The sequence below is a fragment of the Mobula hypostoma genome, chromosome 23 (assembly GCF_963921235.1).
Source record: "Mobula hypostoma chromosome 23, sMobHyp1.1, whole genome shotgun sequence".
In the NCBI taxonomy this organism is placed as follows: Eukaryota; Metazoa; Chordata; class Chondrichthyes; order Myliobatiformes; family Myliobatidae; genus Mobula; species Mobula hypostoma.
Window position 1 is genome coordinate 31,796,741 of NC_086119.1, and position 16,333 is coordinate 31,813,073.

A 16,333-nucleotide genomic window follows, 5' to 3' on the forward strand; every position below is an offset into this window, starting at 1 on the left:
TCTTACTTTGACTATATGGTTAGTGGAGGAACGAAATAGAAGAGAGAAAAAGGGCCCAGTCTTATTAAACAGTCTGTGCGCAAAGTTGGAGCTCACTCATAGGTCGATCGTTCACCATCGACCTCCTCCAATCGTCGCTGCCCTTTGGAGCCTTGCTTTGAGTTCACCCCGTCCGGTGGTCTACCAAATCTCTCCATTTGCGCCTTCTCTCTCGCTTTATAAAATCACTTGTGATATGAACTTATTTTATAAAAAGTTTTCAGTTTCAGAGTGTCTTTTGATAAGCTTATAGACATGCGATGGAGAAATTAATGTGAAAGTATTAAGTTCTGGTGTTTTTGGCCAGGGAAGTGGATCGGTGTCTGTGGAGTTGTGCAGAATATTAGCTGCCAATATTCCTGCCCCTTACATCCATAGTGTTTCCTGCTCATTTGTTTGTAGGTGTCACTGTCAATAACTCAGGGTTCCCAGTGCTTGTGGTGAGTCAGTAGACTGCATTCCATGGGGGAGAAAAGAGTGCAACCGCAGGAAGAGGGGAAAAGAAAATAGTAAGAAAAACGTTTTATTTTCCCTTCAGCTGACACTCTTCAGATTTTGGAAACTTGCTGGAATGAGCTTCATATTGAATTACAATACAATATTAAATGAATAATGACCTGGAATTAGGAATGTGTTATATTAAAAAAAATTGGGGTTAACATGGCGCTAGCCCTAACCCTGAAGCAATGTACCTGTGATGGGATCAGTTGCATCCAGCTTCACATTAGCTTAATAACTGTACCTAGCTTGAGTGTGCTACAATAGAACAGGTTCGTATTTTCCTGTGATCCCAGCATGGGGCGGGGAACATTTCACTGGGTTGAATTGAGATCAGGGCCTTGAAAGGGGAGACACGAGGAAATCTACAGATGCTGGAAGTTCAAGCAACACACACAAAAAGTGCTGGTGAACGCAGCAGGCCAAGCAACATCTATAGGAACATCTATCGGCGTTTCGGGCCAGGACCCTTCGTCAGGACTAACTGAGATAGTAAGAGATTTGAAAATGGGAGGGGGAGGGGGAGATCTGAAATGATAGGAGAAGACAGGAGGGGAGGGGTGGATCTAAGAGCTGGAGAAGGGAGAGGATCATGGGATGGGAAGCCTGGGGAGAAGGAGAAGTGGGGAGGGGAGCCCAGAGGGTGGAGAGCAGGCAGGGAGTTATAATGAGAGGGACAGAGGGAGAAAAAAGAGAGAGAGAAAAAGGGGGAAAATATATATATATAAAATAAATAAGGGATGGGGTGTGAAGGGGAGGAGGGGCATTCATGGAAGTTAGAGAAGTCAATTATTCATGCCATCATGTTGGAGGTTACCCAGTTGGATTATAAGGTGTTGTTACTCCAACCTGAGTGTGGCTTCATCTTGACAGTAGAGGAGGCCATGGATAGACATATCAGAATGGGAATGGGACGTGGAATTAAAATGTGTGGCCACTGGGAGATCTCGCTTTCTCTGGCGGACAGAGCGAAGATGTTCAGCGAAACGGTCTCCCAGCCTGCGTTGGGTCTCACCAATATATAGAAGGCCGCACCGGGAGCAACTCCTTGGAAGGGGAGTTGGGAAATCTACATGTTCAGGAGGCCAGATCGTGGGTTAACTGGGAACTGGGCAGAGCTCTGAAAAGCAAATTCAGTAGGTGGAGGTGAGGGTGATTAATGCAGTGTATCGTAGAGGTAGTGGTATGGGTGAAAGGAATGTAATGTAATGGAAGTAGAAGTAATTAACCATGTAGTGCTAATAACTAGGACTTATAGGGGAATGGGGATTACACCAGGGGTACTTCAAGCAGTGCATTACATGGGAAATGGTGCAACATGATGTGCATAAATAGCATCTGATGAGCAAAGTCAACTCAAATTGGGAAGTGCCCAACTCTATTTCTGGAGTTACACAGTAGTAACTGAGTAGGTACTTAAAGTATTTCACTCGGAAATAGATTTTAGGCCAGGCTAATTAATCACCCAGTAAACTGCTTGAAGAAGATTAGAATTTTAGTTGCTTGTGTAAACATAAATCACTTAAATAAATTCCCTGCTGCTCACAGGGAATACTCAGCTATCAGGAATCATCTGTGGAGTGAGAGAGTCAGCAAATTAGTCATCCAGGAGCTAACAAGGTAATGTTAGAAGTCAAACATCTTTGATGTTGCTGAGGAGGAGAGGGGGAGAGAACACTGAGAATGTCTGTGACAGAGATCAAAAGAGACTGAATGACATTGATAGACTCTACTCTATCGTCCAGCTGGCTACAGATATCGATTATTGCCAATGTTTCGATGACATATCCTGCCATCATCTTTAGGGATGATGCTTGGGCATATCTAGTGGGGTGGTATTTATACCCCTGTATTCTGTCCCTCCTGATTGGTTCGTCCTCATCCAATCAGGTTTCCGCTCTCCCACCGTGATTACAATTGAGTTCCAGTTCTTACTTTGAGTGAGACCTTTGTTAAAGTTCTTTTCCTCTAGTTTTATTTCAAAAGCTTCCTTTATCAGGCAGTCCCAAAATCTATTGATGCGGTACAGTAGTTTTGTGCCGTTGAAGTCAGTACTATGGCTTTTGAAAATGCAGTGTTCTGCTGCAGCCAAAGCACAGGAGGTGTGTTCGTTTGGGTTACCCGGAGAGATCAGCGGTAATTACTTTGTAGAGATCTGTTTTCACTTTGACAGGAAAGATTTTTTTTCTGTTGATCAGTGTCAAAAAAGGCCAGATTATATCCACTGTGATTCAATGTTGTAAAACAATAAAACATGAAAACTTCCGGGGGGGGGGGGTGAATACTTTTTATAGGCACTGTAAACACCACTGGACTAGCTATGCCCAGGCATCATCCCCGAAGAAGATGGCAGAGTTTGTCATTGAAAGATCAGTTATAATCGATACTTGTACCCTGCTGGAAGCCCGAGAAGAATTTATTTGTCATATGCGCCGGGAAAGCACAAGATGCTTTTGAAGGACTCAAGTTCGAGAAAATCAGGCAGCATCCATGGAAAAGAGCAAACAGTTGACGTTTCAGGCCGGGAGCCTTCATCAGGGCTGACACTATTGATGGTGCTGTAAGTTGCGGAAGGCTCGGCCATGTCCGACGAAGATGGTGGAGAGAGAGGAGGATGAAAAGGGGGCTGGAACAATGAGGCAGAAAACACAGCCCTTGCTGAAAATCTGAAACAGAAGAAAACGCTGGAAACATTCAGGCAGTGTTTGTGGAGCAAGAGAGAGAGAAAAAAAAGATTGAATGTTTTAGGTTGATGAACTTCCTTCAGAATTGGCCTGTTAAGATAAAAATGGGAAAGACCTGTATCATGTCTAAGATGCTGTTCTTGCATAGGCCTTCTCTGAGGCAGCCTTCGAAGGCAAAGAAAACAGTAAGAGCAGGATTGGAATGGAGATTTAAAATGGCAGGCAGTTGGAAGTTCTGGGGCACCCTGACCTACTGAATGGAGTTGTTCTGCAGAGTGATTTGCATCTGGTTTCACCTAAGTAAGGCAGATCACATTGCAAGTGAATTGCAGCTTCACCTGGTAGGAGTGTTTTTGTTCTTTGATGATGTGAGGGAAAGTGATTAAAGACAGCTGATGCATCTCATGAATTATTTGAATGATATTTTGGCCTTTAGATTGCAAACTGTGCAGTTGAGTATTATGCCAATGGTTTCCAGCTGGGTTGGCTGCCACTGATGATTTTGCATTTCTCTTTCATGGTAGAAGCTGCAGCAATAAACTCGCTCAAGATTAAGCTACTTCCGTTGACACATCTTTGCATTGATCAAGCAGATGCAAAATTGCAACATATTTCCATTTCTGTCTTAGTTTTAATCAAAGCCAATGTATGTAGCTTAGTTGGTTTTGCAGTTTTCCAATGCAAGTGCAGCAGAGAGGTGCAAAGCCTTTACTGGCATCATGGAGTCACAGAAAGTACAGTACAGAAAAAGGCCCTTTGGCCCATTACATCTGTGCTGACCCAGGAGCTTGAAGTACATTTATTTTTACTGTCTCTCCTGTATTTGATGTCATTTCTTCTATATTTTTTCTTCATTTCTATTATTTCTGGGGTCTTGTGCGCTACTTATTTTAACCTAACTGTTTAATAGACATATACTTACAGTAATTCTGTTTTTCTCTCCATATTTATTTTCCCTGAATTGAATTGACTTTATTACTTACATCCTTCATATACATAACGAGTAAAAATATTTACATTATGCCTCTGTCTAAATGTGCAACGTGCTGTTTGTAGTAATTTAGAGTGAATAGTATATACAATACAACATAGAACTACAATTGTATCAGCCTGAATTAATCAGTCTGATGGCCTGGTGGAAGAAGCTGTTCCAGAGCCTGTTAGTCCTGGCTTTTTTGCTGTGGTATCATTTCCCTGATGGTAGCAGCTGGAACAGTTTGTGGTCGGGGTGACTTGGGTCCCCAGTGATCCTTCAGGCCCTTTTTACACACCTGTCTTTGTAAATGCCTTGTACTGCTGCCGCAGAGTGGTGCGGACAGCCCAGTGCATCTGTAGTTGTGAACTTCCTATGATTCAGGATATTTACAAGGACAGGTGTGTAAAAAGGGCCCGTAGGATCATTGGGGACCCAAGCCATCCCAACCACAATCTATTCCAGCTGCTACCATCCGGGAAGCGGTACCGCAGCACAAAAGCCAGGACCGACAGGCTCCGGGACAGCTTCTTCCACCAGGCCATCAGACTGATGACCTCACACTGACTTGGGTGTACTCTATATTACATTGACAGTTCTATTTATCATAAATTACTATGATTGCACATTTGTATGGAGACATAACATAAAGATTTTTACTCCTCATGTATGTGAAGGATGTAAGAAATAAACTCAATTCAATGACATTAAACCGGAACCTGATTCTGACTAATTAACAAAATCCGCCTTTTTTTATCTGAAGGGATTTGATCTCCGGGTTGAACATACCCATTGCTTCAGCCATCATGGAGAGGGTGGACATTACCACTACGACACCACCCCGGAAACTGTGGAATACCTGGGCTACTTCCTGCCAGCAGACTTCCTTTATCGCATTGATCGACCAAAGAAAACTTAAATTGGACGTGATTAGCAGCATTTCTAGCCAATCATTTTGAAACTATGGAAACATTCTCAGTTCCTAGACAGAGCTGAATGTTGAAACATCCATGCCATTGTAATGATTTCCATAAAATGTCTTGATAAGGATTACGGTTACATATAAAGACGAATGTACTAAATTTCCCCATTATGTTTGGTTTAGTGTGAAATGATAATTATGCCATTTATGGTCCATTTGGATTGTCTGGTGAGTGAATTTAAAGTGCGTGAATCTTGGCTAAAGTATTAGTGATTACAGGGTTTTCAGTGACAGCGAAGTGAATTTGAAGTCATTATTGTGATCTATTTTTTTCCATAGTTTAATGGTAAATGCAGGTTAAAGCTGGGCATGAAAATGGATCGTTGATTGACATGGTGTCTAATTTGTACAGAATACTGTTCAGAATTGTGTCGTAAATTGCAGTTGTATGAAATAAATGTAAGTGCCCCTGTTGAAGTGAATGCTTAAGGACATTTTTACTATTTATGGCTCAGAATTAAGATTCAACAACTTAGAGCCTCCGGGATCCGTTACTTGTGAATAAAAAGTACAGTAGATAGAAACAGTGTTTTATTCTTAATACTTCAACACCCAAAATATAAAGACATTTTGAAGAAATATCAGAAAATTTGATAGTCTGAGATGGAATAATAAGTACAGATTTTGATAGGAAAATCTAAAATTGATTATTTCTGAATTTTTTTGTTAATTAAATCAAAGAAAATTACCCTAATTTACCTTCATTTAATATTCAGATAATTTGTTAATTACTTGGCAATTTCAAATTAGTACCGACATAATTGTCACCTCTTTTTGGAAGGATGGTGATACATTTTAATTAGTTGGAGCCACAATATGAAGCATGGGAGTGGCATCCTCAAAGGTTCATTTATTATCTAAGTTTACAACTCTGAGATTCGTCTTCTCCAGATAGCCGTGAAACAAAACCATGGAAGTCAGTTTAAACTTCTCCCCCACCCCGGCACAAAAAAAACTTACAAATTGCCTCAAATTTAAATCGTAATGGCAACAAGAACATCAACAGCCCCCCCCACGCGGAAAAACAAATCAGCGAGCTGTGACAACATCAAACCCCAACCCTCCCGCTCAAAAACTTACAAGTTGCATCAAGCTTAAATCGCACAGCAAAAGCATCAACCACGCCCCCCCCCACCCCCCCGGACACACACAGGAAAAACAAATTGGTGAACTGGAAGGACAAATCAGTGAACCCCAACCCCTCCTCCACCCAACATGAAATCACTCAATGACAAGAAAGAAGCGGCGAAAACAGAATATAAAAAACATAAAACTGAAAAAGAGTCCATAAATCGCAGATCTTTGGTAACATCCCCTGACGGCCTTGAGGGAGAAGGGGGCAACTCGAATGCTGAGGCAGAGTAGCGGGGAGACAGGCAACCACACGAAGACACCTTATCTGGCAGAGATCTGTCACAGCACGGCGACATGCAGGCAGTCGGTGCTGAACCCTCACTCACCTGGATGTTTCAATCTGCCTTGACGCTTGAATTGGTGATTAACGGAGATTTTAATTGGAGTTGATCTCTAAGCTTCGCCACGAGACCCATGCTCATCTCCTAGAATGTTCTTGGAGACAAGAGAGCACTAGGTCACTCAGTCATCTCCAAACTGTAAATTGCAGGCTCTAACAGTTCCAGAAACCATTAAGGCAAAGAGGAGTTGTACAGGAAGTGAAGTAAACAGTTTCATGGACTATCTGGAAGACATCACCAAAGGAACGGTTTGCTGGCGCCATCTTGACCTGATTTTACACCTAAAAGGTTGCTACACAAATCTTTCTTATTTGATGTATTTTTAAAATTTACGACACTGATGAAATGGGAAAGTGGAGGAAAGAAAGAAAGAAGGATTATCTTTATTTGTCATATGTACATCAGAACATACAGTGAAATATGTTTGCATGAACAACAAACACAGTTGAGGTCACACTGGGGGCAAGTGTCACCATGCTTCCAGTGCCAACGTAGCACGCTCGTAATTTACTAACCTTAATCTTAATCTGAATATCTTTCTGGAATGTGGGAGGAATTCTGGAAGAAACCCACGTGGTTAAGGGGAAGAACATACAAATTCCTGATAGACTGCGGGCGGGAATTGGACAATAGCTCCTCAAGGTGTTGGCACTTTGAGACATTTAAATTACAAAGATACAGAGAACTGAGAAGAATGGAGAGGAATAAACAATTTGTTAACAACAGGGAAAATTTTATCAGCGTAGATCTAAAGATGTTACAAATTTATGTTTTTGCAATCCGCAAATGTTGAACAGAATAAGTCAAGACTAAGGGATAATTATTTTCCAATGTTTGAGGAAGCAGTCTGGCATTTCAAGATCAAAGGACTGCAAAAAATAGAATAAACTTGAGCTTGGCCTTGAGCTAAGTCTGCAAGTTTCTTTTGTTTGGTAAAACTACAGTGTTCATTTATTTCCACTGGATAAGCATTCTTTTTATCTACTAATATCACAAATATTGGATGCCGAATAAGGCGGCAGATCAGGCACCTGCAGGTTTGCTCTTTGTTTTTCTGGTGATTCAGTGACCTTGAGAAATGCAAGCAGCACACTCAAAATGCTGGAGGAACTCAGCAGGCCAGGCAGCATCTATGGAAAAAAGTAGTCGATGTTTCAGGCCGAAACCCTTCGGCAGGACTGGAGAAAAAATGCTGAGGAGTAATTTTGAAAGGTGGAGTTGGGGGAGGGGGAGAGAAACGCCAGGCAATAGGTGAAACTTGGAGGGGGAGGGAGGAAGCAAAGAGTTGGGAAGTTGATTGGTGAAAGAGGCGGAAGGCCATGGAAGAAAGAAGAAAGGGGGGGAGGGGCACCAGATGGAGGCGATGGGCGGGCAAGGAGATAACATGAGAGAGGGGTAAGGGGTTGGGAAATGGTGAAAGGAAGTTTGACAAATCGTTGTTCATGCCATCACGTTGGAGGCTACCCAAACGGAATATAAGGTGTTGTTCCTCCAACCTAAGTGTGGCCTTATCCCAGCAGTGGAGGAGGCCATAGATGGGCATATCGGAATGGGATTGGGAAGTGGAATTAAAATGTCCATCCATGGCCTCCTCCACTGTCGGGATAAGGCCTCACTTAGGTTGAAGGAAGAACACCTTATATTCTGTTCGGGTAGCCTCCAACCTGATGGCATGAATATCGATTTCTCAAACTTCTAGTAGTGCCTCCAACCCCATCGTCACCATTTCCCATCACCTTGTCCCTCTCTCCTTGCCCCCCCATCACCTCCCTCTGGTGCTCCCCCACCTTTTTTCTTTCTTCCATGGCCTTCTGTCCCTTTCACTAATCAACTTCCTAGCTCTTTGCTTCATCCCTCCCCCCCAAGTTTCACCTCTCTCCTGACATTTCTCTCTGTCCTCTCCCACCTCCTTTCAAATCTACTCCTCCAGTCCTGCTGAAGGGTTTCGGCTCGAAACGTCAACTGTACTTTTTTCCATAGATGCTGCCTGGTCTGCTGAGTTCCTCCAGCATTTTGTGTGTGTTGCTCGGATTTCCAGCACCTGCAGATTTTCTCTTGTTATATATGCTTATTACGTTAATATCAACCTAATTCGGATTCTGTTGCTAATGGATCCAATTCATATGTGTCAATAATTTGCTTTAAAATATTAATCTTAATTTCCTATTTACATTGCTTTTAGATATTTTCCAGAAAGGTGATGTTAGTACAATACTAATTCATGTGTATTTTTCCCTTAGAATGATTTCAAAGATTAATTGCCAAGCTTTCTCAAACTAGACTGATTTTTAAAATGAAATTTCGTGTTTGCTGGCTGGTGTGTTTCTCACATTTCAGTGCACGGGTTTTACAGCCTGATTCATTTTTGACATTAAATGCTACATTTACTCTTTCCATGGTTCAGTGCTGCTAGCTTGCAGTCCAGAATAACCAATTTTTTTGTAGTTATTAAATTGTCACATAACCTGACTCACATGCCTTGAAAAATGCCGTGTTATTTAACATTTTTCTGAACGATATGCACTCAGTGGCCACTTTAGTAGGTCTAGGGGTGGAAGCCGCTGTGGTCTTCTGCCACTGTGTCCTATCCACTTCCACTGTGTCCTATCCACTTCCAGGTTCGACATGTTGTGCATTCAGAGATGCTCTTCACCACACCACTGTTATAACGCATGATTACCTGAGTTATTGATGCCTTCCTGTTTGTTTGAACCAGTCTGGCCACTCTCCTCTGACCTCTCTCATTAACAAGGCAACATCCCCCAAAGAACTGCCGCTCACTGGATGTTTTTGTTTGTTTTTTGCACCATTCTCTGTAAATCCAGAGATCTGTGTTTGAAAATCCTAGGAGATCAGCAGTTTCTGAGACACTCAAACTACCCTGTCTGGCACCAACAATCATTCCGCAATCAAAGTCACTTAGATAACATTTCTTCCCAATTCTGATGTTTGGTCTGAATATCAGCTCAGCCTCTTGACCACGTCTGGACGGCTTTTATGCATTGAGTTTCCGCCACGTTATTGGCCGATTAGATATTTGCATTAATAAGCAGGTGTACCTAATAAAGTGGTCACCGAGTGTACTTAGCAGTTTGACCTGAGTTTTTAAAAGATCTTATTTTCTTGCTCCAATTATTATCAGAGTAAATTTGTTTTACTTGCAAAGCTCTGGTTATGGAAGGGCAGGGTATTTTTGTTGTATTCTGCTTTGAAACAGAAGATTGCTTTTCACTGAAATCAAGAGCTGATGAAATAAAGTACTCTGGAATGATACTGAGCATAGGCAATGTTATTAGAAGGAATGGAAACACAAATGAACAGTTTGTATTATCTTATGGCCTGTCAACATTCCTTTGATAATCTGGCAGTATGTGATTATTTTGTGAAATTGAAAGTTTGGAAACATTTCCCTTGAATACAGAAGTTATTAATCTTGAAGGGATAATCATATTTGTTGTCTTTATTAAAAACCTGGTCTTTGAAAGTGCACTTAACATTTACAGAAGTGTGTTTCAGAGCCCCTTTAGTGTTTCTATGTGTGAGGGTTATCAAACAGCTTCTGTGATTGTTTTTTTTATATTTGTTCCCCAATCAGTTGGAGAGGAATTTCTTAATTGATTTTATTCAAGTTTTATTGTTTCCTGTGAAGCTCTCTTTGAGGAGCACTGTGTGGGAAAATGGAGGAATTGACCCAGGAACCTTTATTATTGGGCACTCCAGGAATCACTAAGTCTTCAATGCACAAGACCTGGGGCCTCCGTGAGGCAATTCTCTACCACTTATACTGACATTTCCTCCTTTGGACCCTAATCTGAAGGTCCATTACCACCCATTCTTCTGATTGGCTGCAATGCTGACATCAACAACCCCCACCCTGCCTGGTTTCCACTTCTCCCGCGACTTTCAAATGAACCTCCGACCATGTTCTTCCCACCTTCTCTCTCTATTTAGCGCCCATCCTTCTCACTGGGTCACTTATGGGATTGGTGACCCACCTCCAGGTTTTGACTGGGCCTACAACCACTGGCTTGCTCCCTCTCCCACCATCCCTTGCCCTCTGACCTTCCAGCTCTCGTGGGACACTCATATCTCTGAAAATATACGATCTGTCAGTGGGACTTCATGTTTACAGTGCCAGGTCCATGCCCAAAGCAGCAGTGATTGGCAAGCTGTTGTTATGACCATCCTTCGAGGCACATGAGGAGTTCTATGTTTTACTCTAGGATGTACAATTAAACCGATGTGCAGAAATGAAACAGCCACAGAAAAATCTACTCCTGGTGATGAAAGATAAGTTGTTCCACCTTCTGGTCATATTGAGGAACAGCATAAGGGTGTGAAATAAGGCGGGAAGGCAATAGATAGATACTAGAGGAGTATTAGATGTAATGAGGGCTGGGAAGAAATGTCATTACAGTTCATTTTCTGGCTGTGACTGGAATCAGCTGAGGTCACTGCCATCATTGTAGGTGAGGAGGAACACAAGTTAACCATCTCAAAAGTTGTGGGCAGTTGGAGAATGATTAAAGAAGTGGCTTGCCACAGTCGCTGTTTTGTGAAGAGCCACGCGTGCAATGCCAGTGGACAAAGTGGTTTATGATGACTAATTAGTTATGCAAATAAAAAACTACAGATTCTGGAATTTGGAATCAATAACAGGTGTAGGAGCCATACATCTGTTCTCTATCTGCACTGTAGTCTGTGTTGTGCCATTATTCTATTTATTATGGTAACTAGTCACATGAGTGATAAAAGTGAAGGGGATAAGTCACGTATTTGTGTTTTGTTAGTTGCAGTTTGTAGCTTGGGACCAGCAGATGTTGCCTCTTAAGCTCAATAATGCTTAGTTTATTCTTGGGTATGCTTAAACTATCATTGTTTCAAGATTGTATGTTAGCTAATTGCTAATAAAGGATCAAATAAAGGACGACTTTTGGAGCAATCACTGGAGCTGAGGGCACGTCATGCAAGGATAAGAAATCCGTAGGGTCGCAGGCAGTGGCGATTTTTTGTTTTGGTTGGGTTTGGTTTTGCCGCTACAATAGGAAAGGGATTTCAGATCTTTGACCTGAAACATCAGCTCTGTTTCTCCTTCCACAGGTGCTGCCTGACCTGCTGAGTGCTTCCAGCATCTTCTGTTTTTATATCTGAACTGGTCACCGCAGGTTGTCAGGATCCAACCCTGGATTTCCCTAGGTTGCATGCCAGGTTATTGTGCCACCTGGACCCAGTACAGATCCTCACTGTTCCAGTAGCCCATGTTCAATCCCATCCTCGGGTTCTGTCAGTGCGGAGTTTGCACGTTCTTTCTATGACCACATGGCTTTCCTCCCACATCCCAGAAATGTGCATATTTGTAGTTAAACAGGCCACCATAAGTTGCCCTGGTGTTTAAGTGGTAGAATTTGGGGCGGGGGGCGGGCTTTGATATGAATGGATATCTGCAAGTTTTATCCTCTTTGAATGGCCTTACAAATAATGCAAGTTTTCACATTGATGAGGTAGTTAAGAATAGAATGCATTCTGCTGGCTGACATGCCCTTGTGTCTGCACTGGAGTGTGTAGGCTTAAGCAGGAGCTCGGCAAGTATTTGTGTCCAAGAGTGTCAGGGTGGAGCACCTATCCAACCACACGAAACTGCAGAATTGCTGATTCAGCTCAGTACATCACAGGGATCAGCCTCCCCTCCCTGGACTCGGCCTATACCTCTCACCACTTCCGTAAAGCAGCCAGCATAAGTAAAGATCTCTCCCACCCTGGATATTCCCTCTTTTCCCTTCTTCCATTGGGCAAAGAGCACAAAAGCCTGAAAGACCTTGACTCAGGGACAGCTTCTACCCCACTATTTTATAAGACGATTAAATGTTACCCTCGTACAATGAGATGAAGTTGGAGCCCTGACCTCACAATCTACCTTGGCATGATCTTACACATTATTTACCCACACTGCACTTTCTCTGTGGCGAATCAGGACTCAGTTATTGTTTTACCCTGTACGACCTCAATACACTGTGTAGTGATTTGATCTGTATGAACGGTATGCAGGAGAAGCTTTTCACTGTTTTTGCCTCGTTGCATGTGACAATAATAAACCAATTCATTTCTTCCAGAGCTCAAAAGCGCTCATCTTTAAAACAGGCTTAGCAAAATCAGTGTGATGCTCTTGTGACTAATCTTTGCACGCTTCACAGCTGAACCAAGTATTTTGTTTAGTTTTGTGTCAATTAACCTACTTGAGAAGTGTGAAATAAGCCCTGGGTAAAGGCATGTTAAGGATGTCTCGTTTCTTTTCCAATGTTTTCAAATACACATTGAGAAGATTAATGTCAAGAAGTGGCTGTCTTTTACATGTGACTGCTGATGTATTTTAAAAGGAGTATTTAACTCCATTTAAGGAAGAGCTCAGACTCTCAAACACTCAGTGTGGGTGAGAATCGCATGCCATTGTGCACTGAACTGATGCAATATTGGGATGTGCCTCCGCTCTTGCTTCAAGAAGTATTTTTGCTGTTAAGTTTGTCCCGTAATAGTACAGGAAAAAATATGGAGGATATGTTGCTTATCCCTCAGATAACTTTCACTAACACTGACTGAATAGGCTTTTAAGAAAAGCCTTTTCGATCTGGAAGTTGATATTTGAACCTGTTGCCCTATTTGTGAAGCACTTTGAGATGCAATCTTTCGTTGATAATTGTACTATAGTAGTAACATAATTACATACAGTATTTGACCTTCAAATGTTAGCAGCGCGAATAAGAAAAGGGAAACTAAAAAATGAAAATGGAATTGGAATTTGTTTATTATTGTCAGATGTACCAAGAGAGAGTGAAAAGATTGCCTTGCACACCATTCATACAGATCAATTCATTACGCAGTGCATTGAGGTAGAACAAGGTAAATTAGTAACAGAATGCAGAATAGAGTGTAATGGCCACAGAGAAAGCACAGTGCAGGTAGACAATACGGTGCAAGATCATAGTGAGGTAGATTGTGAGGACGAGTCCATCTTATTGTACTAGGGAACCATTTAATGGTTTCATAACTGTGGGCTGGGAATGGTGCCTGAGCCTGACAGTAGGTGCTTTCAGGCTTTTGTATCTCCTGCCTGATGGGAGAGGGGAGAAGAGCGAGTTCCCGGCTTGCAGGGGGTTTTTGATTATACTGTACGCTTTATTGAGGCAGCAGGAAGTACAGACAGTGTTCATGGAAGAGAAAGAACAGGAATTCTGCAGATGCTGGAAATTCAAGCAACATACATCAAAGTTGCTGGTGAACGCAGCAGGCCAAGCAGCATCTATAGGAAGAGGCGCAGTCGACGTTTCAGGCCGAGACCCTTCATCAGGACTAACTGAAGGAAGAGTGAGTAAGGGATTTGAAAGCTGGAGGGGGAGGGGGAGATGCAAAATGATAGGAGAAGACAGGAGGGGGAGGGATAGAGCCGAGAGCTGGACAGGTGATAGGCAAAAGGGGATACGAGAGGATCATGGGACAGGAGGTCCGGGAAGAAAGACAAGGGGGGGGGGGTGACCCAGAGGATGGGCAAGAGGTATATTCAGAGGGACAGAGGGAGAAAAAGGAGAGTGAGAGAAAGAATGTGTGCATAAAAATGAGTAACAGATGGGGTACGAGGGGGAGGTGGGGCCTTAGCAGAAGTTAGAGAAGTCGATGTTCATGCCATCAGGTTGGAGGTTACCCAGACGGAATATAAGGTGTTGTTCCTCCAACCTGAGTGTGGCTTCATCTTTACAGTACAGGAGGCCGTGGATAGACATGTCAGAATGGGAATGGGATGTGGAATTAAAATGTGTGGCCACTGGGAGATCCTGCTTTCTCTGGCGGACGGAGCGTAGATGTTCAGCAAAGCGGTCTCCCAGTCTGCGTCGGGTCTCACCAATATATAAAAGGCCACATCGGGAGCACCGGACGCAGTATATCACCCCAGTCGACTCACAGGTGAAGTGATGCCTCACCTGGAAGGACTGTTTGGGGCCCTGAATGGTGGTAAGGGAGGAAGTGTAAGGGCATGTGTAGCACTTGTTCCGCTTACACGGATAAGTTCCCCCCATCCTCTCCACTGATCTCCCTCCTGGCACTTATCCGTGTAAGCGGAACAAGTGCTACACATGCCCTTACACTTCCTCCCTTACCACCATTCAGGGCCCCAAACAGTCCTTCCAGGTGAGGCATCACTTCACCTGTGAGTCGACTGGGTGATATACTGCGTCCGGTGCTCCCGATGTGGCCTTTTATATATTGGTGAGACCCGACGCAGACTGGGAGACCGCTTTGCTGAACATCTATGCTCTGTCCGCCAGAGAAAGCAGGATCTCCCAGTGGCCACGCATTTTAATTCCACATTCCATTCCCATTCTGACATGTCTATCCACGGCCTCCTCTGCTGTAAAGATGAAGCCACACTCAGGTTGGAGGAACAACACCTTATATTCCGTCTGGGTAGCCTCCAACCTGATGGCATGAACATTGACTTCTCTAACTTCCGCTAAGGCCCCACCTCCCCCTCGTACCCCATCTGTTACTCATTTTTATGCACACATTCTTTCTCTCACTCTCCTTTTTCTCCCTCTGTCCCTCTGAATATACCTCTTGCCCATCCTCTGGGTCACCCCCCCCCCTTGTCTTTCTTCCCGGACCTCCTGTCCCATGATCCTCTCGTATCCCCTTTTGCCAATCACCTGTCCAGCTCTCGGCTCTATCCCTCCCCCTCCTGTCTTCTCCTATCATTTTGCATCTCCCCCTCCCCCTCCAGCTTTCAAATCCCTTACTCACTCTTCCTTCAGTTAGTCCTGACGAAGGGTCTCGGCCTGAAACGTCGACTGCACCTCTTCCTATAGATGCTGCTTGGCCTGCTGCGTTCACCAGAAACTTTGATGTATGTTTCATGGAAGAGAGGTTGGTTTGTGATATGCCGAGCTGTGTCCACAACTCTCTGCAGTTTCTTGTGGCTACAGGCAGAGTATTTACCACACCAAGTCGTGACGCATCCTGATAGGATGCTTTCTCTGGTACATGGCTAAAAACTGGCGAGGGTCGATAGGCGCATGTCAAACTTCTCCAGCCTTCCGAAGAAGTAAAGGTGTTGGTGAGCTTTTTTGGCCGTGACCTGTAGCTAAGGTCACAATTTTCTCAGAGGCTCTGATTCTGCTGTTGTTTTATTAACCTATATTAGCAAAATTGGCAATAAAGTTATTAAAAAATTCTAAACACCACACAAAATGCTTAAGGAACTCAGTAGGTCAAGCAGCCTCTACAGAGGGAAATGGACATTTCTCATTTTGGATCAAGGCCCTTCCTCAGGACTGGAAGGAAAGAGGGAAATGGTGAGTATAAGAAGGCGGGGGAAGAGATGGAGCAAGAGCTGGCAGGTGAAAGGTGGATCAGGTGAGAGCGGGAATGGTGTCAGAAGTTCGGAGGTGATGGGTGGAAGTGACAAAGGACTGAAGAAGATAGAAACTGATGGGAGAGGACAGTTGACTATTGAACACAGGGAAGGAGGTGAGGAGGGGAACCAGAGGGATGAATATGAACATGCGCTAGTCAGGTTGTGAGAGTGGGGGAGTGGATAAAGATGGGATGGTGCGATAAGGGGAAAAATGGGATGGAGGGAAGTGGTACTGCAAAACCAGCCATCTACTAATCTCAAATTAACAGGCTTAAAGAATTC

The 16,333-nt window shown here is 43.4% G+C and overlaps 1 protein-coding gene across 2 annotated transcripts in view; it reads left to right on the forward strand.

Moving 5' to 3' along the window:
• The window catches only part of c23h11orf54 (chromosome 23 C11orf54 homolog), a 39,272-nt gene extending 33,572 nt beyond the window's left edge, over window positions 1-5,700 (forward strand). For both annotated transcript variants that reach the window (XM_063031802.1, XM_063031803.1), the window contains exon 8: window positions 4,958-5,700. In XM_063031802.1, coding sequence (XP_062887872.1) covers window positions 4,958-5,113 — 156 coding nt within the window. In that variant the 3' untranslated portion in view covers window positions 5,114-5,700. The remainder of the gene's footprint in view (window positions 1-4,957) is intronic.
• The last annotated feature ends 10,633 nt before the right edge of the window (window positions 5,701-16,333 follow it).